The following is a 23,696-nucleotide window of genomic DNA, read 5'->3' on the forward strand; positions in this document are numbered from 1 at the left end:
ATTCAGGTGATTCTGCATGAAGGAAGAAACACAAACATTTTGCCTCTGGACATTGCATTTTCTTGTCTGTATGACAAGACAACAATAGGAATTGCAAAGTGTGCCAATGGCCTACAGTGAATGCTTTAAACTGCATAATAATTAGAAAACAGGTTGTCTGAAAACAGACAATTTAAATTTAAAAAAAAGGAGTGAAGGGGAATAGCAAATATGTCAGTAATCGTATTTATATATCTTATTCCGTAAAAATATGGTAGATTTTTATTAAGCTATTTCAGTTGAATAATACCAGATTCTGAGCCTTTTGCATCAAGTTTTAATATACAGGATCACGTTGCAGATTATCCCGAATTAATTAAAAAAAAATAAGGTGTTTATTTCCATTCACTTTAATATCCTGGTTTTGTCGGTTGGGTATATAACATGTCACAGCTCTTAATGATGCTTGTAGCTTGATGATCTTAGAAAATAATGTGATAGAAGAGCTACAGTTTGGTTCAATTCCTCTCTCCGCTGTGTACTTCACGTCTGGATGCCCTCCACCAGTTCTGCATATGCTAAAATTCACCTTTTCTCACTTGGTAACAATACCCCTATTGTATGTAAGCAGTTCACTCAGCAAGGGAAAAGAAAATTAAATAATGTGGTTTCTGGATGGAAACCAGCAGATGACTAAGGCACTCTGAACTGCTAAGAAATAGCTTTTGCTGGTTCTGCCTACAACTGGGCTCCTTGCCTCCAGTGATCCTCTCTGAGTCAGTTTTTTATTTCACTACATTCCCCATCATTGAGGCAATGTAACAGCAATGTGTAGCATATCAAGTTGAAACACAAGCCCTCAGCTTTGCTTCTATTCACCAGAGGCTGGGTGTGGAGCAGTTACCGAGCTCAGACCCTGAAACAAGAAAGGGGATTTCTTATGTTGCTCCTAATGATTCCTCCGGTTAATTCAGGAATGGCATTGATAGTCTCCAGGGAGAGCCACACTTACTTTTTTCTTAGCTGCTGGCATGACTGCTGTAAAATAAAGGCTTTGAAAGAAATTCTGGAAGGGGAATCTTTACACTAATCGAGAGGCCTCAGGAAAAAGGAAAGTGATATATTACCCTATATCACTACAGGTGTTCCTCAGGGATCACACCAGGAGACTACTTGAATACATAAATATTTGCTAAAATATCTTCAGGGAAATTATCTATATTTAATTTCGGTACCACAAATCCACACATTGCTTTCAAATAATAGTTACCTTTAAACACTGCCTAAGGTACTTATTGTAGCAAATTCTTTCTGTGATGAAGCTGACTGCTTCACATCCATGTTAAATTCCACAGTGCACACATCCCTTGCTTTGTACAAAAAAACCCACCAAAAAAATCAAAAGACCCTCAGCTGTGAAGTCCTTGGCCTGTTGTACAACACATTATGTCTTCTTTCCTTCACTATACTAGAACAAGAAATAATCACTTTCCAAAACAGAACTTTTAAGAAACCAAATTTATGCACCTTCCCATTACTTTCACATGCAAACTTACTTTTCCTGTGATTGCTGTGAATGTATATTTATTACATCCTGGAAATACAGAACTGTCTACCAGCTAAAAAGCCAACCTTTTTCAGATATGATTCCGTTCATGAGGTATCACCTACTTCAGCTCCAGAGCTTTTACTAGAAGCCTGCAGACACTAAAAGAATCAATCCCAAAGCATTTCTCAGTTTAATGTACAACTATTTGCACAATTTATTGCGCAATATTTAATGCACAATTCATTACATGAATCCTTAGCAAATTAAGGAATATCAGATTAGGACCTAACAATAAGGTACCTAACAATCTTCTACTTTACTAAAAGGCAACATGTTCTGTCATTTTTGGGAAGTCACAACTCTGATAGCTTTTCAGTGGCCTACGGGAAATATGTTTATCAAGTTCAGAAAGGACAAACTTTTAGCAAAAAACCACCATCACAATTGGCACTAATTGGTAGTTAAATTGACAACTGGAACTGAAACATCCTGACAGCACCAGAGGTGGACCCTACAGGTAGAAATTGAAAACCATTTACGAAAGCAATGTTGGAGAAATCAAACAATCATAGGGCATTTGCAGAATATCATGCAGAAGGCTCTACTTATTTTTTCATACTGTCACTTCAGCATTTTGCATGCATTCTTGGAGGACATTTCAATTCATTGTGAGAAAGATAAAATGTTTAGATCAATATATTGAACAGTACACAAGCTTCTAATTCTTCACAAACAAAAAAATTCTCTATGTTAGCTATTTTTTAAAGAAGATTAGAAATCTTTGTGCTCTAGAAAACTTTGACAAGAAAATTTAAGCAAATAATGTTAAGGTAACATTAGGGAATCCAAATGCCTAAGCATATACAGTGTAATCACATCCACTATATATACTGATCTTTTTTTAAAAAAAGCAAACCAAAAAACCACTCCACAAAAAAAAAACCCATCTCCCCCAAAACAACACTTACTGTCTATGAAGTCTAAAACATAAGATGCAAATCACATCACAGAGGTATTCCTGCTTCAGTAAAGAAAATAGAGATGGCTCAGAGGTGTCTGGTGTTCTGCAAGCTGACCCTTTATGATGCAGGACTCATAACTAACTTGATGTTATATTGCATTCCTTTAAGGGCTTTGCGCATTGACGCCCCATACTGGTATGTGCCACTTCTTTATTGCTTCTTTTTTTTTTTTTAGTGTGAGACAGAAATAGAGGAGGCATCCGATGAAACGCCTCTCTGAAGGTATTACCAGTCCAGTTGTATTAGCTGACATATAAATGTTTTAAGTTGTGACTCTACTTAGATTGTGTTTAAATAATGCCACCAGAATGAGATGGGGGACTGAGCGTTCAACCTTACTCAGTGATATCTGCAGAAATACACAGAAATGGGTCTGAAGATCAATCTTGTTTGTTAACACTAAAAGAATCAGTAAAATTATTTTTGCACTGTATTAGAAAACGTAGACACTGTTGGCTCACTTCGGTCAAACTGTCTTTATTCACAGGTTTCAAGAAGAAATTTCTTGGAAATTGTACTTAGTTAAAAAGAAACAAATTAAATCTGTGCAGACTCAGAAATATTTGCTTTAAAACCACTACTTTCATCAGGCTTCCATAAAATATTGTATTCTATATTTATTGTCTTTGCAGCAACATTTAATTAAGAGTTTCTCTCAGAGCTACTTATACTCCTGCTTACTAAGCTGATTTAGACCATGTAAAGTGGAGCACCCTATGAAGTATACAGTCTTCTCTTCTTCAGAAACCCACAAAAGGCAGGAAAAATTAGTATTTTCCATAAAGAATTCAGTAGCAAAATAAACGATACATTTCAGCTTCTGGGAGTTTATTAAATGTAAGTAGGAAAATTAGTATATAATTATGGTTGCAAGACAACAACAAAAATCTAGGACTCAGAAAGCAATGTTGACTTTGCAGCATTTCAGATACTGAATATTTTATAGCATATATTTAAATCATAGATAGCAAAACATACAAGTGTATATTAGAAAGAGAAGAATCTATTTAATAGGGTGTTCTGATTTCTGTTGTTCTAACTGTGAAAACTCTAACAATGCATTAAAGTAGGACCATGTTATACCGTACAAAATCTATGCTAGGGCTATACCACACCTATATTTCACAATGCTTTTAGCCACTCAGGGAAACAGCACGTTATTCCTCCCTAAAGTAATAAGAGCCTTAGTTCTATACATTTTTGGTCTGTATGACTTGAGTACAACAGTATTTTCAGGCAGCCGTTATAACCATGAGCTCAATGCAGGAATAAAAAGGAAAACATATGGAAAGAACTTGTTTAATTAAAACCTTATTTACTTTGCATATATGTATCACTTGTGCTTCAACAGAACTATTTATAATTTTAAACAAGTAAGATTTTAACATCTCCTTGTTAAGAGATAAAATGTATGTTGGCAATGAACTCACTGATTGCATAAAGCATGTATAATGTAGAACATACAGCTTGGAGCTATTTGTAAGTGCACTCTGCGTTTCCAGGTTCAGTTTTTACAGTAGCACATCCTGAAGCACTTAACTGCAAAAACATGATACCTGGCTACTGCTCCTCCTACAGGAAAATTATTTCTCCAGAGGTCTGAACCTAAGCCCCACTCATCAAAGGAAAAATCTCCATTGCTCTAAAAAGCAAAACTGGCTCAGCTCCCTCATCCTACAAGCCATACAAAACCCCTGCATGTAACAGAGTGAAAAGGCACATATCATGTATGTCAGATGCAAGGAAGAAAAACTCCAGAGTCACTGATGAAAAAAATGTCTACCTGAGGCTCCACTACATGGAAGAGTGGACCTGACCATGTTCTTTCTGAGTCTCAGTAACTTGGTTTCCTCCCCTTTCCAGCCTCTTCAGAGCAACTTCTCAAGAGCTATCACAGCTCTTCTATCGACCACACACCACAGATGTGGCATAGCAAGCTGTGCCTGGAACACAGGTGCTGGGCGCTCCTGGCCTGCTCACTTTACAAATCTCTCATCTCAGACACTTTGTGCAAAATACACAATATATTACTTTGGGACTAAATTCGAAGTCTGGGGAAGGTCTTGGAGAAACTGGGGAGTACTGCCAGAAGTGGTATCACAGAAACCACACTGATCTTAACGACCGTTAGTCGCTTTTTATGTCTGGACCTAACTACTGATTTGAGTGGTAAAGCAGAGAATACCGAAAAACCCCCAAACATAAACCACTAAAACAAACAAGTTACAAAAATCTAAAACCCACCAAAAAAGAAAACAAAAACTTCTGCAATCTTCATTCCATCATTTTTGTTCCCTCCACGCATTCTACTTACAACTGACAGCTGTTAACACACTATCCCAGGTTTTTGCTTAGAAACATCTTCTAAACCAGGTCCTCTCCCATTTAAAGCATCACAAATAACACATGTTCCATAAAACAGGAGCTACAGTTATATACCCAAACCCTATTTCCTAAAGCTTTTTAACTCTGTTACCTATTTCACTGTGAGTTCGGCAGCTGTCTCCTGCGGCATTTGCTCAGCACCGATTTCACAGCACATCTGCCATGGTGCTGTAAATGCATGCAGAGGAGACTCAGAAAACGAAGGCGCCTACATCAAGTAAAAGTTCTTCCTAACTAATCAAGTCCACAGGGACGGCATACAGTGTCACAAGACATATCACTCTACACTTGAATGAGGTTGTCAGCCACTGGGAGGCCTGCAAACTGCTGACAGCAATATGCGGTACACTGACTCTTCTTAAGTAGACACAGTAAAGTATATACCTGGTTCTATGGATGAAGAAAAAAAAAACAAAGAAAATGAAGTATGAAAAGGTATTTGTAAATCTACCTTTCTGTATTGTGCTGCTGTGAACAAACCCAAGCTTGAAGTACATCACACGAATATGAAAAAGGTTACTTGGTAGTTTTCTCAAAATGCTTAGATAACATTTCTATGTGAATAGATCAAAACAATATGGAATTTATTACAATAAAGTATCAAAATAAATGCAATATTACCCAAGCAAAAAAGAAAAACGAGAATGTTTGTAGCATTTTATAGAGAAATTCAATAAACTCAGAAATCACCCTAACAGATAAGTATTCATAAACTTATTTACAGTTTTGTGAACTCAAATAGAACTGCTTATTTTGTTGAAGCTTGATCCTACTGAATATAATCATGAAAATTGACATTAAAAGTACATATTGATCCAGTTCATTGTAAGAAGTTCAAGAATGAAAGGTTTTTCTCCTGTCCTTTGAGCCACTGAAGAAAACCACCACGATTTAAAAAGGAAGTCACATAAAATCCTCCTCTTAGTCTCACCACAGATTCTTTCATTTATTAGAGCAAATACATGGGGAATGCAGTTATTAATATATATTCATGCAGAACAGTAATAAAAAAGTACCTTTGAAGAGCATGCAGTTGTATTTCAAATCTTAAAGTTCCAAAGAAGGGTCTTTATGCCTAGCAGATATTCCTCCTGGAAAAACTGAGCAGCCTGATAAAAGATGTTACGTATCTCTGTAAATCCTATCTTGCTAAACTTTCTCACTTTAGAAGCTTTGGTATGAGATCTTTTTAACTAACAGAATGACTGCACAGACTTTTTATTCAGGCTTTTATTTGGAAAGTGATTTATATTCTGTTTATCTTTGCTATAATTAATCTCAATTTTCAGTTTTATTTTGCTGATATGCGTTTCGATTCCATTAGAATCAAACACTTATCTCAGTGCCTTTCAACCCGCTGACAAAAGAAACCATTTTTTAAGTATCAATATTATTTGGAGCAGTTCTTAGGAGCTGAATTTTCAGTGGGCTTTAAAGGTATATTCGAGAACATACAGCAAATTCTGCTTGTGTGCATATTATTTCTGTTTGTGCAAAAACTTATTTTTGCATTTACTATCTAGAGCACCTAAGTACATGTTTGTACATGAGCGTGAAAAGTACCACACACTCTAGAAGAGTGTAGAAAGAAACAAAAACTGCAACCAAAACCAGCACAGCTACATTTGCTTTGAGCATGTTTAAGAATTTCTTTGGAGATTATACCAGTACTTTGAACACATAAAACCACATGAAACACATACCAGTACCAGCGCATCTACACCCATAAAATGCAGCAAATAGGTGGCATATATGGTTGGTATCACTCTCCACAGTATTAGACCTCTCTACATTAATGCGCTATATTGTATTTTACAGACTGCCCTTCATTCAACAGCTGGCAAAGGGAAAAAAAAAAACTGAGGTAAGGCATAGAGCAGAAAAATAGCTGATAAAGTCACAGAGGAGATACCCCAAGTGAGCAAATCCTTCGTCAAGGAGCAAAACTGAAAGGTTGGAGAATGAGCATAAGTAGAAAAGAGATGAGGAGTAGAAAAGAGAGTAGGTAAGTGCAAATCTACTGTGAGTTCTGAAAAGGAGGATATTTTTAAATTGCAATGGGTAAGAAACCAGTGAGGGTGACAGAGGACAAACGATAATTCAGCTTCATGGAGAAGGAAAGCATTTTGCTTGTGACATTCTGTACACTTTTAAGTTTTGGGAAGAAGGACTGCCAGAACTGTAACTGAGGGAGTTGTTGCTTTATAGTCAGAGAGGATTAAGAGCAGCTCTGAAAGAGGTGGAGTGCTCCCTGTTCCCACTAACTACAGGAGAGTTCAGAAACATCTATAGTGCTTGTAAACCTTCAGAAAGAAAAATAAGCCATAAATAACATTGATTTTTCCAGAGAGAGTGAAAAAATACAGACGGAACTACAAGAATATTTTAAGCCATTTTCATGAATAAATCAAGGATTTTTCCCTATGAGAGCCGGTTTCACTTTTTGCTCGTTTCCATCTATCACACAGTGTTTTAATTACACAGCAGTCTCAACAAATAGATTGTCACAGCATTTTAGAGTGGCTAATTCTATTGAAAATGCCAGAAGATGGGATAATGTCTCTATTGGTTTGGCTTAGTTTAACCCACCCACTTCTATTCACTAATCGTTTAAACAATTCAGAATATTACATTCACCAAAACCCACCTAATAGTGTAGAAATACTGAGATTTGGATGCACCTTGATAATCAAAGTACTACAAAGTATAAATTTGGGATTCCCCCTAGCTACTAAAAAGCTTCTCAAAATAATTTTAAAATCCTGTCCAAAATTTTCTAAAAATAATGGGTTGGATAATATATTTTAAGATCTGAAATAACCATATCACTATCTCTCTGAAAGTGAGATATGATACTAACCACAGAAAACAAATGAGAACAGATATACAATACCTGATATAAACGTAAATTAACACTATGTTCTAAAGTCACTGAATATAAAGCTCATTACACTTCCTGACCCTAAGTTTTGACTTAGGGAAAGTGCCTATTTTAGTGAAGATTTAGGAATACACTTGCTCTGTGATCTCTTCAATAATAGATAGAGCTACTGATGGTTCCTATATTATACTATATGCTATTCACTTACCCAGAGCACTTTCAAAATTATAAAGAAATTAACTGATATCCTTCATTTCTGTTCTCTAGATTTTTTCATTCAGTTTCGATTATCATATTACCTGGCTACTATGCACCTGGTTATTCAAAGGGAACTGAACTTTAGTGATAAACAATCAAGGTACTTCTAAGTGTTCACTATGGGCCAAACACACAGTTAGGAACAGCTAATTCTTTTCTAAGAATAATTCCAAAGTTAATTAATTTGTGATGGCCTACGATCTTGTTTTAGAGAAAGTGCAAGGCTGATTCACTGACTGGGAGTAATATGCCAAGCTACAGAATAAGCTTATACATGGCAAAAAAGAAATGTTTAAGGAACAGGCAAGCTATGACACGTAGAAAAACATTAAAATTTTCCTTGTGTTCTCTTCCTGACTTTGGAATTACAAAATCTGTGGCAGTGATGTTATTTCACATGTGTGCATATCAGGCCCTCCCTTATGAGATAGTACCTTGTAATTTGCTGTATATACCACACTTCCCTTTTTGGTTTTGTTTCTAAATTTCTCAGAGCATAAATAACTTCTGTGTAACCAGGATGGAGATAGAAAATGACCTATAGTTGTAACAACCTTTTTGAATGAATGAATAAAAACATGTTTTGAATGAATAGGAACATATTACAAAAAGCTGCTTTGGTGAAAATCTTCTGCTGACAGAGATGAAGTGTGGTGACTAACAATATTAAAGAAAGGATATGTACATGCTTGTGTGCTTTTGTCAAATAGAATATGTGTAATTTTGTTGCAAATAGCAAGTTAGCTAACCAGGAAACCATGTCCTTAAAATGAAGTACATTTAAAGCATAGAATTATAGATATTAGAGAAGAATTTCAGGATAACTAACTGAGCACCTCAAATACGAATTTTTTAGAAGAGCCTAAATTACTGAAAGCATTCACATGCTATAGTTTCACATACACAGAGGAAAAAAAAACCAAATCTTGCCTTACCCGACCAACTAGTATTGGTTCAGGTCCAGAAAATTCTTCTAATACAAACATTTGATTCCAAACCCAGCCTCTCTTGGAACGGTTCAAAACTCTTTGTTCTTCAGTTAGCCTTTTTAGTCCTGTACTGGATCCACTTGGTAGTACTTGAGATTGATTCATTGGAGCCATATAAATGGAAGGAAGGACAGTAATCCATAATATTATTAATGGAGTCCATGTATCCATAAGCATGTCCATTAGTCTTTCTGGCATTGTACCACAAGCTATGCAAATCACCACAAAAATGAAATTATTATTTTGCTTTCCTCCAGACTGTAGCAATCCAATTCATCATGCAGTACAGAACATTTACTTACAGCTCCTCCATGTGTTTACAGCACAGTCAACGTAAAAATAGCTTGGATTATAAAAACATGATCCATTGAGTTTTCCAGTCATTAAAGATTCCTGGTAGAGGGAAAAAAAAAAAAAGGTCAAATCAGTGACTGAAGAGCTTATGAAAGCATTCTGAAAAATCTTACTTATTTTTACATCATAAACAAGCCATATTAGGGGTTTTTTGTAGTATACAATGTTAGTGCATATTAAATAGGTTAAAAGAATAGTGATTCTGTAGGTTCCTGAAATAGTGAGAGAAAACCCAGATAAATGACTACATGCACTCAGGAAAACATTTTATCTGCAGTTTGCCTTAGAGTCTGAAGAAACTCCTGGCCTTCTTGCTAGCCTGTACTTACATAGTCAACTGTAAACACCTAGCATGTCAAATAATAAAAGTAAAGAAAATAATATTCTTGCATACAGACTTGCTTTCCTTTCCTCCACAAGAAAATGAAAATACATTACTTCTCGTAAGAGTGCAAAGCTCCAGCAGTACATTCTGAATTTAGTAACTATCTATCTGCAGCAGCAAATAGCTCAGCAAAACCTTCACAGCCCAGCAGAGGAAGAGGACTGGTAAGTCCACTGTCAAGTCTATGGTCTCCAAACCAGACCACTACCAGAATCTAAGTAAGCTCATTTATGCACATCTGCACTACAGGACTCTCTCACTTTCAGAGAAAACACAGTCAGATTTTATCTGAAACGTTTCCCTTGACGGGCAATGCTCCTTGGGAGCATTTTGTCTTCCTTTCCCCAGTCACCCTTTCCCGTATTAGGAGGCCACATCAGGTTTTGCCTCAGTGTAAATATTCCTTGAGATGGACAAGCAAGTTAACGTAGTGGGGCTTGCCAATGCCACAGTGATAGGCAAAACCTGAAATGCAGCCATGGATCACTTAGAAAGACAGATGGGACACGGCTCGAGGAGAAACACTGCATTACAGCTACTGTAATGAGGCTGGAGTTAAAAGATTCCTGATACGTTTTCTTTGACTGATTCATATCCAAAGAATCTCATGAAAAATCACTATATATAAGATAGGTAGAAATGTCTACTCTTAAGCTTACACTGTGTCTTACGCTGGTTTTTTTTTCCACTTTAAAATTAGTTCCTAGGGTTCCATGTCTATGAACCTCTTTGGGGTTTGGGTTGTTTTTTTGGAGAGGAGGGGCGGGTGTGGGTTTGTTGAGAATTTTTTTAGGCTCATACGTGCTCATGGAAGAAAATATCTGAAAACACAAGTAATATAAATAAAAGCCAGTTATTATTTTAAAAACAAAACATCTAAAAAGTAACTTTTTAAAAAAAAAACTTCAGTGATTGTTAAAGCAACTGCGAAATCTGTTGCACGAAAATCTGAAACTGAGAAACTTGTTAAAAGGGGAGAAGAGCTGTTATGACACTAAAACTCAGTACCTCAGGTAGCATGGAAGAATGGCAAGCTAATAGTGCAGTGCTTTGACGATGTATCAAGAGTGAGGAGAATTAGCAGTTTCAGAAGTAACTGTGTGGCTTAGAAAAGTCGTTCAGGCCTCGTTGCTGACAGATGGAAAGAAATGAATAGAAGAATATGGTATGTTCTTCCAGCGAAATTTTTGGGAAAGTGAAGGGAGAGAGAGAGGTCTTCAATCTCTCAGCATTGCCCCAATCCCAGAAAAGGTAAAAGGACATAGAGCAAATAGTCCAATTGCTTGATGGGACAGATCTGCCACGTCACCTGCTTTGGTCTAGGCAATTAAACAGACGTTACTGCTGCCGCTTTCTGGCACATATTTAAAACAGATTTCCTGGGACATGTTTGGTGGTAGAAGGTATCAAAACCCAGAAACAGCTAAACTTTCAATGAAAGCAGTTAAATTTCCTTGTATGGGATCCTTGTGCATATGTGAGGGGACAAATTATTCTGATTTCTTCAATGGAGCAAGAACTGAAACACAGGAAAAATAGAAGCACTGTAAAATAGAGCAACAATCATTATCTTCAAAATACCCAGGAAGAAATTCAAAACTGGGGTCATAAAATGAAAACCCAACTTGAGAGTTCTGTTCTGGAGACGAGTTTTCAGTTTTTATATATAAAGTGATTTTTGACCCAGAAATAGAGGCCCACTACAAACAGAATAGTATGTTATACCTTTTTTCAACAAAGCCTTAAAAAGAATCCAGGTAGGCCATGACTGACTTTCTTACTCTTCCAGAACAAATTGGTATAGTTCTTTTTACTCACAGGACCAAGCAATGAAAGTAAAGCACTCCTTTTCATATTCGAGAAGCTTTTTGAAAACAATTCCTAATTAATCTACACAGGCTGCCTTCTAAAAGACATGAAATAAGTGAGATAAAACAATAACGCTGCTCACAGAAAAAAAATTCTTTGAAGAAAGAACAGGATATTTGTTTTTCAGACTGCCACTCTGAATCCTTGGCAAGCATTAAGTTCGTTTCAGTGCATTCCGCCTCAGTTCCTCCCCCAGACTTTACTGCCTGTTACTCTTCACTTGCTCCAATCAAATGTAGGTCCTATTCACTAGCACTAATGCATAAGATTCACTGTGACTGGACCATCCTCACATTAGCTCCCTATTCAGCAATACCTTAAGGCAAACGAGAGTCAAAAGCACACCAAGAACATCAGTAATGAACGTACCACGTCATTAAACCTACCTCAATGAAAGAACCCTGTGAAGAGCACAGTTACACAAGCTCAATGAACAGAAAACTGCCAGATTCTCAGGTCCCAACAGGTAAGTTAGGCAAGCGCTAGGCAGTGCAACACAGAGAAAAAATCTGCTGGAGTTTTTGCGTGTATTGGTCTAGTGAAGGGGAAATATGATCAGGGTGTAACAGTAATGCTGGATAAATTTTTCTACAGTTCAACCTAGACTGGTGAAGCCTGTTGAGATTCGTTTGAGGAAGACTCTCCTTTGGGATTCACTGCTGCATCAGTGAATCATGGCATTTACTTTGTGCAATGCATGGAGATTGTACTGTCCCCAGATTTCTTTACCAAATTTGGAAATGAATTCCCTTCTCCATACCTGGAAGCAGAACACCACATATGTGGTTGGGAGCTGATGGAAGGCACTGTTAAATATTTAATCCTGTGATTTTCATATTGGCTAATATGAAAATCAAGAAATGCCTGGTACTTAAAAGATATCCTCAGGATTAGATGTGTAGGAGAAACTGATATGGCTGCTGAATATCAGGCTACTATAACAATATTAAAACGCTGTATGCAAAGAGAGAATCTGGCAAGCAGGGAAATCTAACAGGCAAGACATGGTAGCATTTCCCTTTCTTACATAAGGGCCTAAAGAAGTGGAGAGTATGGAATGACAGTAAAATTATTCCAGTGAAGCCAGAACTACCTTTTGCTAAGCAACCAAAGGAAAACAAGTGCATGGCCCTTAAAAAGTGTATTTCCACCCTGTAAAGTTTTTATTAGTGTTATTAAAAGAGTAATTCTTGCTTTGAATTTCCACGTATTCAAATGGCCCTGGGTGGTTTTCCTTAACAAAACTTCACTTTTCTTCAAAGCAGTTTCCCTGTATAGTGTATGATATATTCAGCTATAGATACAAGACTCACTTCATTCTCGAGGGGAAAGTGACATTAAAAATATAAAGAATTTCTTTAATGTAGCAAGTAGATAAAAGAAAATGTGACCTTACATCAGGTAGCAGAGATTTAGGTAACTGTCTCGTGTTTCAAAAACATAAGACTGTATTCAGAAATTTGGTTCTTCATGCACGACCTACAGAGAAATACAGGTGGAGCTGAGAGGTTTGTTTCCCAGATTCTGTATGTGCTGATACACTTTTAGAAAAACATGCGGAGCGCTACTTGTACAACTCTAGACCACAGAGTGCATGAGTTTTGTACAACATAAAAAGTGATTACAATGAAGAAGTTTATAACCTAACACTAGAATATAAGGAACATCTATTTCAGGAGGGCGCATTTTATCAATTCCTAAACAACTGTCACCAAGGCTAAAAAACAAAACAAACCAACCAACCAAACAAAACCCATAAAGGAAGCACTGGTTTATTTAACTAGCTTACGCTAGAGATGCCAGATAAAAGTTGGTGAACTCTGTGTAAAACAGAGGGATTTGGTAGAATTTTCAGAATCTTTTAGGTTTTGTATGTTAAACACAAAACATGTATGCATGTGACCCCTTCACATGCATTCAGAAGACTGATATCAAACTGCCACAACACGAGGGAAGGGAGTTCACTAAAAAAATTTCCAGTATCTTCATGCATCATCTCTGCCTTTGATGCTAATTCAGTATAAGCAAACCTGCATTAAAATACAAGCAGCCTCAAATAATTGATGAGAGGCATTCAGTCACTGATCACCTAGAGGTCCCACTAGCACTGTGTGACAGCAGGCAGATAGCCTGTGCATTTTGCATGCTTCTTTTGGAGCCTCGACATTCTATCCAACCCACAGGGGCTTTTGCATCCAGAAGAACAAATTTAATTTAATTTCTGTCAGAAATAAGGATCCTTATTCCTGCGAAACAGAGCTGTGGACAATAGTTTTAATAAAGGTTAGGAGAATAAAATAGGAAGGTTAATCAGGCATCCTTGACAAAAATTTACATCTTGTGACTTCTTTTGTCTGAAATTCATTAAGCACCAACGAGTTTCTCTTTACACTGTCACAGGTTTCCCACAGCTCATGACCAGGTATTGTATTTCTCCTCTCAACAGGTCTGCAAACTTGGGATCCATTTTGACAGCCTATACTCAGGGAGAGGTACTTTCTACCTTTTAGGGTTTCTTTTGTTAACATCCAAGCAAATACTTTGTTATTGTTCAAATTACTATTTTTCTTACTTCTGGCTATTTCTTTCCTTCCTGTTTTTTTGTCCCCACAGAAGCTAGAGAATCTTTTGGGGTGATGGTTTTTTTTTTTTTTTTTGCTTCACATTGTTCTTGTTTCTTAAGCTCTCTAGGTTTACTGTTACTGCTGCAGGTATTGGCTACACTACCACTTACGCTTCCTAGTCCTATTTCTCAAGGATTCAGAGAGGGTCCTTTTCCATCAATAGCAGCAACATGATGCAAATCTTTCCCACCGTGGGAAGCACAATTATGTTTCCTTCATTTGATCCTTTTTGGCAGCACAATAGAGCCTGAAGTTTCCAATAGTAAAAATATAAGGCCTTGGCGCTCTAGTCTCACTGGTAGGAATAATTCATAAGAACTGTGGTAAGGATTTTAATTTGCCATTAAAGCAGAGCAAAACCAAAGTCCATCAGAACAGAACTATCAAGACACTATAACCAACAAATAATCATGTCATGCTTGCCCGCATAACTTTGCTACCTTCTCATCCTGCTTCCAGTACATATCCATTATACTGTACCTGAACTTGATTTTAAATTACATTGGATAGCGCAGCATTCTCATGTTTCTGTTGCAAAGGAATGAACATTTCTTGCCATAAATTATAATTGCTATCCTTCAGTGGATTACTCATTTCTATAAAGATTACCCTCATTCCTCAAAAAAAAAAAAAAAATTAAAAAGCAGTTCTCCACCTTATTGCGAGATGAAGAGGGTCTGAGCCTGTCCTCAGACTTGCTACTGTGGCAGTAGCTAAGGTCATGTCATTACAGTGCCCACTGCAAAGGGCCACTTGCATGCCCTGGCTAGACTTTACTGCCTCTTATCTGCCAGCCTAACTGTATGTGTAAGTCACTCCCTAACCCAGTTCTGTCAAAATGATCTTGTTAACTTAAACGCTTTTAATAGTAAGGTGTTTTTTAAACCAAATCATTTTGACAGAGTTGGGTTAGGCCATCGCTCATGCTATTCTTCCACCAAGAGCAATTTTAATTTAAAAGGTTCTTCACCCCCCCACAACACATCAGCTGCATTTCTAATAATTCTTCTCCATTCCCACTCCTTAACTGCAGTTCACTATCGCTGTAGTTGTGCTATTCGCAAGTCTACACTGTAAGCCAGATCAGTGAAATGTGGGTCTTAAAAATTGCAACAAAATGTTGTTTCAAGAAGTCTTTTCATTCAAGTTTATAACCTAGATCATTGCGCTGATCTAGTTCACGGCATAACTGCACAAGTGGTTGCATCAGCACATCTAAAGAGCCCAGAAACTACAGAACAACAACAGAAAGTTTTGAAAACAGCTGTTCTGCCAAAGAGCGTATGAAGTTGGGCTGTATACTTTACTGGAGATCAGTCAGACAAACAGATGAAAAGAGAACAAAAAATTAGGGATAGCGAAACTATTTAAATAAAACTCTGATGGTCTCCCAGTATATAACCATTGCAATCCGATGCAGCTCTGTTCATTGCTGCTGGCAGGTTTTAGGTATGGAAATCCCTCCCGCCTTCTCAGCGGCTGACAGGCAGCAGTCAGATGTGCTGTTCCGTCAGGAGGGGATCTACCAGTGATCCTGGCCATGAGCAGCACACACCACCGCACAGTGGAGAGGGGCTGGAAATGACAGCAAGCCAGCAGCCAGATCCTGGTCCATGCATGTTCTAGGCATTGCCTGAAATGATAATTATACTTTGTAGCTGCTCTAAATTTCACCAACAATGATTTTAAGGGACTGTTTTGTCACCTGGAGCTAACGGTAACATAGAAAAGCATTATCCACGCATCTTTTCCTTTGACCAAGCACTTGAAATTTCAAACGAAGGAAAATGAGATGGGAAATGTTTTGCTAACACTGCTAGAGCAGCAGACTGACATACCCTTGAAGTATACTCTGCCCTGTCAGAGGTGTACAGGAGAGGATCCGGCCAATACAAGTGCAAGTCAATTATCCGAGTTTATTTTTATGTATTACCTGTAGCAATTTGTTTATGGCTGCTGAAGAATCAAAGGCAGTAATCTAGAGGAATACTATTTCAGCAACAACAGTAGCAGACACAGACTCTCTCTTTTGGTCTTAGATCCACCACACGCACAGAGTAACTCAGTGTGCAAACGTATGCCATTTTATTTTTTAAGCTTAGTCATGTACTGCTACTCTTTATATTTAAAGACACCTGAACGGATCTGTAGGTTATTAAGTGAGTTCTTAGCTTGTGTCAAATGCTAAGAGACTGTTCTAAGCAGTGTTCATCAGTCTTTGTGTCAGACACACAGCTGATGGAACATATACTGGATTGCACTGAGGAAACGCAGACATCAGAAATACACATGCAGGTACAGAAATGCAAGTTTCTTCAGTATCTAGACCTTTAATACTTATATAGTGGGGATTTATTAATCTATCTATTAGATTACTCTTAGCAAAAGTAGGTTACTTCAGTTTTAGGGGTCTGTTTCAGTGTCAGAGGGAAGGAAAAGTTAGAAAAGCTTTTCTAAGATAAATTCCTTTTCTTGATTTCCTCACTCTTTTGCTTTAACTAGGAAACACCTTGACTGGTGTGCTGAAGTAGACATGAGGCTGCTACAGCATACAGGACATTACAGAACGTCATGAATGTTTTGAGATAAAATGATGCATAAATCACATTGAAATATACCTTCTTTAATATAGGAATATATTGCAAAAATATATTGTAAAAAATTGTTATTCTGTGATTGGTTAACATGATGCTTTGTCATGTTATTCTATATTCGTGACTACCTAAATCTTTTTTACACTTCTTGACAAATATTACCTTTCAGGAAATTCTTCTTTAAGAAAAAAGAACAACAAAAGAGCATCCTGGCCCTGTAATGTCATGCTTATTGTTTAACTTCTACTGAAATCAATAGAACTTCTTATAGAGGATATTTTTGTTACTCTTCTGTAATAAACTCAACATGAGACAACTTTAAAGCTACCAAGACTCTGATTCTTTGCGTATAAAGCTGTCAGTCTTTCCAGAAGCGTTCACTACTTTACAGAACCAGAATGCATTTTTAAAAATCACACCAAGTGCTTTGTTAGGACTTCCACGCCACTTTTTTCTACTTTATTAGTACTTGCATTGTGTACTGCTCAGGAATTCCAGCGATGAATCCAGCTGTGCTACACACTGTCCAGATACAGGAGAAAGACGTACTATGTGCTTCACAGTTTGCTAAGACTTGTTTGACTACATTTCCTCTCCAATGAAATGAGGATGTACAACATTTTAGGGTTGAGTTACTTTTTTTCTGTGGCAGCTGACACCAAAAGAATAGGCATTAAAATAAAAATACAGCTATTTTAGAGTTACTGTAGAACAAAAGGTATTTGCAAACTTCCCTTGCAACCTCTTACACTTGGAAAAAGATTTGTTCTCAAGAGTCAATACTGTTTATGGGAGTCAGATACTCCACTTATGTGTTTTAAAAACATCACCTCCTGCCATTGTGCTGAGAAGTTCACGATGCAGGCTCAAAACAGAGATGGAAGAAAGTCAAAATCTATTTGAACACACAAGGTGGCCAGAAGTTTCAACATGACAAATCTAGTTGTATCTGCATTTTTTCCATTCTATAGTAAGAGGAAGAAATGAACTGAAGTAATTTTTATTCTTTATAGTCTACTGATTAAAGTGATTTTCCTTTGACTAAAATAGAACTGCATTACATATAGATTTAATAGTGTCAGTTCATGCCAAACATCTCAAACCGATGCTCATTTTTACAAGGGTATATTATGTAATTTGAAGACCTATATCACTTTTAAAGGTGGGGGGGAGGGGTAAGACAAGTTGTGCACAAGAGGAAGAGAGCTCATAAAAAAAGCAAACAGATTGGTCTGTGACTTAGAATTAGGTGTTAACCATGCTCTGCCTAGGGCATCGTTTATCATGAGAGTTTCAGCAGCTGGGATGTGCTTATCCTGTACTTGCTGAAAAATGTTTAAATATTAATGGAGGACATTAATGTCTTGCTTTCTGGGCTTCTTTTTCAGTCCTTTTTTATATATACCACAGACTTTTCATTTTCACTGGTTTCCTTTAAAGAATATTAGGTATCCTCTAAAAAAATTAAACAAAACATAATAATTAAGGAAAAAGTCATGTTTTCCTGAGGTGGATTCTGATTAAACCAAGAATATAAAATTATGATTGGTCATCGCGATTTAATGAAAGCTATATAAACCTTTCAGCTGTATACATAGATGCATGCATACATAAAAGAAATCTTTAAAAAGGAAAAATGTGAACATAACTGGACTTTTCTAACTACACGCAGTACTGCTGCAGTAAATGTACTCAAATGTTTTTTGCTGAACCATATGGAATTAGAAATTAAAGTCTTTAATTTTGCATCATTAAATTTGATGGTAGTTTTACCATGAACAGAAAAGAGTTGTTTGGAAAGAATTAGGGTCCTTCGACACGAAACTTCTTTTGCAGTTGCCAGGTTGAGATTTTTGTTTTGGTGGGGTGTCCTTCATTTTTTGTTTATTTTAATCTAACTTTTAGAAATGCACAGGAAATAAAGCCCATAGACTAGAATACAGACCTCAGTCTAAACTTCATCAACACTTAAGAATTAAGTTCTGATGACCTGTGACTTGAAAGGCAGCCATAGCCATTGCATTTACTCCATAATAGGTTCACATCTAAGGCATTGCTCAGTTGCAACGCTCCACGAATGAATTGAACTACCTCTGAATGCATAGAGGCCATTTGCATTAGCATTTAGGGGCTTTGATATAATGATTTATATATATTAAAACCCCATAAAAATATATAATATACACACATATGTTTATGATAATCAGTGACTGAAAAGGAAATGGATTTAATGGTTATCCAAGGTCCTCAAATCAGGCTGAGCACCACTTCCCAGAAGAAAGCTACTTCAACAAAACATACACCGAATTAGAAAGTTGAAGCTATGAGCTAATGACTGGCAGGACTGACTGCTCTTAGTGGTCTGACCTCACATGTCCACTTGCAAAGACCTGAGCATGACTCACTGAGAAACACCTTTCTGTGCTTGCCTATACCTTAGGCACCACAGGGTATAGCAGACACTCCTCATGGAAGGTTTCACTTACTCAGATCAAGGACTGTTTAACATTACTAATTTCAAAACCAAGCCAAGGTGCCAATCATTCTCCATTTGAAATGATTTTCACAGGACACATGCCCAACACCTTAGAAAATCAATTCTATGAGTATTATCATTGCAACTCATGGATAAAGGCTACTCTCATAAGTAAGGCAGGTGGAAATGAGTCTCTTGCCTGCAGTCAGATGCTTTAAACTCTATCACTCTATCCGTTAGTAACTGAACTGGTTCAAAAATCATCTTTTGTTTTCAGTTTGCACTTACCACTTCAGATACCATCAGTATCAGGTTTTGGGAATCAACATTTTATTAATATAGTTGAAATGTCACTGTGTTGATGTTATTTACTTGGTTGACAAAACAAGAAATGTGCTGAACAGATTCCAGAACAAAGGAGTTTGAGGGGGGGAAAAAAAAAAAAAATCGAACTCAAAAAACCCCACATCTGAAATCTCAAATCAGACTTTACTTTGTATTTTGTCTATCTACTGCTCAAATAGTTATGTTCAGAAAGCTATGAAGTGAGACCCCTTTTCTATGGCAACAACACTAAGAAAAATGTTGAATTTCTATCATCTAATTTAATTCTACTGATGTGGTATTATGGTAGCGATGATGCTCAAAATGTTCCAAGCTCAAACTGCTTCAGCATTTCCCTCCCACTGAAAGAATTTCAATTCTTAAACTTAGAAGTCAGTATTTTTTCTCCTTGAAAGTCTCTCAAGTTTTGGAAATTAAATTATCTTTATGTATAAAAGGTCAAGTGGGTGGGTTCCTGGCCCCTAATTTCAATAAGTGGCTGGAAAAGTCCCCGCTAAAGTCTGTAGGGCACTTAGGTCTTCTGAAATAAAGCCTTTAAAAGACAAAATATGCAACTGTGTGAGAAGAAGTAGAAAATTCATGAAGTATTTCAAAGGGTAATAGACCTAAATCCATATCCATGGCTGTGTTCTTACTTTTAACAGTTCCATACCCTGAAGAAGCGAGAACAAGCATATTTTTTCCAGAGACGACGAAGCAGCATATGTTAACAGTGATGCAAATCAAGCATGCAGGGATCAATAAATTTGGTAAAGCTGCAATATTACTGAAAAAATTCTGAAGATTACAAATGACAAAGAAAGTGAATTCAAATCTGATCATGGGATTACTTCCCCCTTTACAACTCTGTTTTGGACTTCAGTAGCAGGAGCTGATGGGAACAACTAAAGTATATTGAAAAAGCACTGAGTAACTTTGTCCAAGCAGGACCCTACCTTACCTCACAGAGATAAGAGCTATTGTATGCTAGTTTTTAAATGAAAGGTGTAAAAGGAGTAGATGTCCTATACAGAGATACTTCTTACTAAAATCATCTGCATATGTTAAGCAGGCACATGTACTCCATACCGATTTTTTAATATCGAAGAAAATATCCAGCTAGTTTCTTGGCTAGAAGCCTGCTCAGTTAACAGTTTGCTCACCTTTATAACTTGAGAACCAACACTCATGAAATATTTCAATCTCTGAGGACACTGCAGGCCTTCGGCTTACGACTAGGCATGGAAGTCAAAGTTCTTTATAACCACGATGCAAGTTTTAAAAAAAGAAGAGAGGAGAGCTAATAGACAGCAAGCCTAGGAGGAAACTAGCAGAAAAGCTGTGCTCATTCTGTATGCAGTAAGGTAGAACAATAAGGCTAAATGGATGAAAACCTCATTACGTGATATTCTAATCACCTCCCTTCCTAGTGTTTTTCTGTCGCAAACATTCATACAATTAACCTGAGAGGAGACACCACACAGAGCTTTTGGGTTTTGATGTTACCACATTTTAGGATGTGAAATCTGATAATTTCACACACAAGCAAAATACTAACTTCTTCCAGCTGCTTTATCATTTTATTTAAGACAGGTAAAATGCACACTATGGAAATTTTTCATTCTTCTGAATTTATTTATTATTTACTTATAGTTACTGAGAAGCCTGCTATAAAGTCTCTTGTTCATAACAGTCTGGTGTGGAAAGTAGAGGAGTATCATTCATACAAATGTACTGCAGATTTCTTTTTATCCTTATTACAGAGAAACTCTTGAAAAATTTCCAAAAGAGGGTAAGTTAGGAGGATTTTTTATCTATGGTGTTAGCAGTTGTCAGCTCTATTCTTTAACTGAAACTGAAGCGAGCAGCTGTTAGCCTCCCTTCTATCAAGCACTAATATGGTATATTTGAAACAGTCAACAGCTAACATTATTTGATTTCTTCGTCAGCACCCCCCAAAAAACATCTGGCTGTGATACCCAGACACACAAATGGCGAGCCGTTTATGCGATGAAGTTGGCTGTTGAGAAGTGTCAGCCTTCATGAAAGTTGTACAAGTATTTATTCCTGCTTTCAGAGGAAAGATAGACAGGCAGACTCTTTTGCATGAACCCAAGTGTGTGTTTGTGCCTGTCTAAAAGAGAGGAGGAGGGAGGGAGAAGCGAGGGCATGGAGTTTGATACCTGTTGGCAACATGAGCAGGTTTCTGTAACGCCGTTATGTGCCAGGTTGGATTGATTCCACTCTATTTAGTCTGGTACTGAACGCAAACTGTTTGAATTGAGACAGATTCAAGACATGACTGAACAGCAGCGAACCACAAAGGAATTCCTGCCTGTGTTAAGTGGTGTCACCTTCATGGCGGTAGGCACTGTCTAAATAAGGATTTGAATTAATCTCCTCTATAATATCCACACAGAAACTGCCATGGGCTTTCTGTGCCGAAGCTTTGCAGTGCCTCCCAGGCTCCCCAGCCAAGCACCGTGTACAGGTCTGATACTGTCTAGCAGGGCTGCTGTCTGACAGCTCGGGGCTCCCAATTGGGATGCTGCTACCCAGCAGATATTGTAGCCAAGCAGAATGTAAGGATGTGTTACTCCTCTGCCTTCCTCAAAGAGAAAATGAAGCATTTAGTGAAACAGCCAGCTTCAGGGTCGGCAGACTCCTGCATTTCTTCTCTGGGAGCCTTGGCAGTGATGCAACTAATGAGCGACTGGAGCTAAGGGGCTTTCTCCCTCTCGGAAGTTTCAGCTGGGTGCATTATCTGTTTAGTCAACCAAAGAATGGGAAGGAAAACAACTTGTGGGACAGGGATGGCTCCTGGCTAGTTATGGCTAAAGATTCATTCCCACCTCAGCTTTTAATAGGAAGTGCAGTATTTCTGGGATGCTTTCTTAAAGTGGGAAAGGAAGCTATTATACCATTCCTATTTATTTATTTACCTAGGGGGTGCAGAGCTTTTTGGAAAGATGGTGATAAATCAGGGGATTTTCCCCCCCTCATGGTTCTTCCAGCCTCCTCCTCCTCCCTCATTTACATATCTGGCTGTTGGGCGATTTTTATTCTCAGCACGAAAACTGCAATCTATTTCAATGCATGAATGCAGCCCTGCATCTATTCACACAGCGAAATAGCCCAGAGATTTATTGTACTAAATAAGAAAACAAGGAGAAAAAACAGAAGAAACAGGTTCTCCAGCCTTAGAAACAATCCTCTATGATCCAAATTCCTCCTGATCCTTTAAGGGGGGGGGGGGGAGAAGAAAAAAGAGCCATCACCACCCCCCCAAAAAAACCCCCCAAAAACCAGAAAACCAACAAAACTGGAGGAGAAATAGCCACACCACCACCACTCGTCCTCCTAGGGGAATAAAAACAAATCCTAACTACACCCCATGACATTTTCATTATGAGGAATATCAACATCTGACTTAATGAACCACTACAGTTCAGCCTAATACTGTACCTATTAACGAGGAAGGCACTCGCACATTGCACCTTGCACGAACACAGACACTAAGTCAAAAAAATCTACAGAGAGACAGCCCTCTACCAGAAAGACGTAAATAATACCAATAAAATGAATACTCACTCTTTCAAGGACCAAGGAAACCGCTTGCTGACAGCCACTTCGTGCATGGATTGAACGGGTGAGGTAAAAAACATTAGCCAGTCCCCGTGAACAGGCAGGCTTTTCCAGATTTTCTTTTCATGCTTTTTGAGGCTGCTGATGCTGGAAGAGATGCTGGTTACTTAGCTTCTCGGGTTTCTGTGCCTGCATGCTAAAGTGCAGTTATTAATTTCTCCCTTTGCGCAAGCCAGCGGCAGCAGCACGTCTCCAGGAAAGCGGGGATATTCCAAATAAATCCACTAATTCCGGGTCTGAGCGCTCCAACGTGCCTGCCTGCCAAATGTAACTGTGAAGTGATGTGGAAAAGTGAGCTGGGAGCCTCCCCTGACAGCTCTTATTGGGCTGATCTCGGAGGCAGGTCTAGCGCTTGGAAATTC

The 23,696-nt window shown here is 37.7% G+C and overlaps 1 protein-coding gene across 1 annotated transcript in view; it reads right to left on the reverse strand.

The window, feature by feature from the left end:
* CDH8 (cadherin 8, type 2) overlaps positions 1–23,609 on the reverse strand; it is a 144,856-nt gene extending 121,247 nt beyond the window's left edge. The window contains exons 1-2 of the mRNA XM_010145833.1: positions 23,281–23,609; positions 9,010–9,456 (exon numbers count right to left, since the gene is read on the reverse strand). Of these exons, the coding sequence (XP_010144135.1) occupies positions 9,010–9,261 (252 nt within the window). The 5' untranslated portion in view covers positions 9,262–9,456; positions 23,281–23,609. The remainder of the gene's footprint in view (positions 1–9,009; positions 9,457–23,280) is intronic.
* Positions 23,610–23,696: the final 87 nt, after the last annotated feature.

This window comes from Buceros rhinoceros, unplaced genomic scaffold, assembly GCF_000710305.1.
Source record: "Buceros rhinoceros silvestris isolate BGI_N320 unplaced genomic scaffold, ASM71030v1 scaffold18861, whole genome shotgun sequence".
Lineage (NCBI taxonomy): Eukaryota > Metazoa > Chordata > Aves > Bucerotiformes > Bucerotidae > Buceros > Buceros rhinoceros.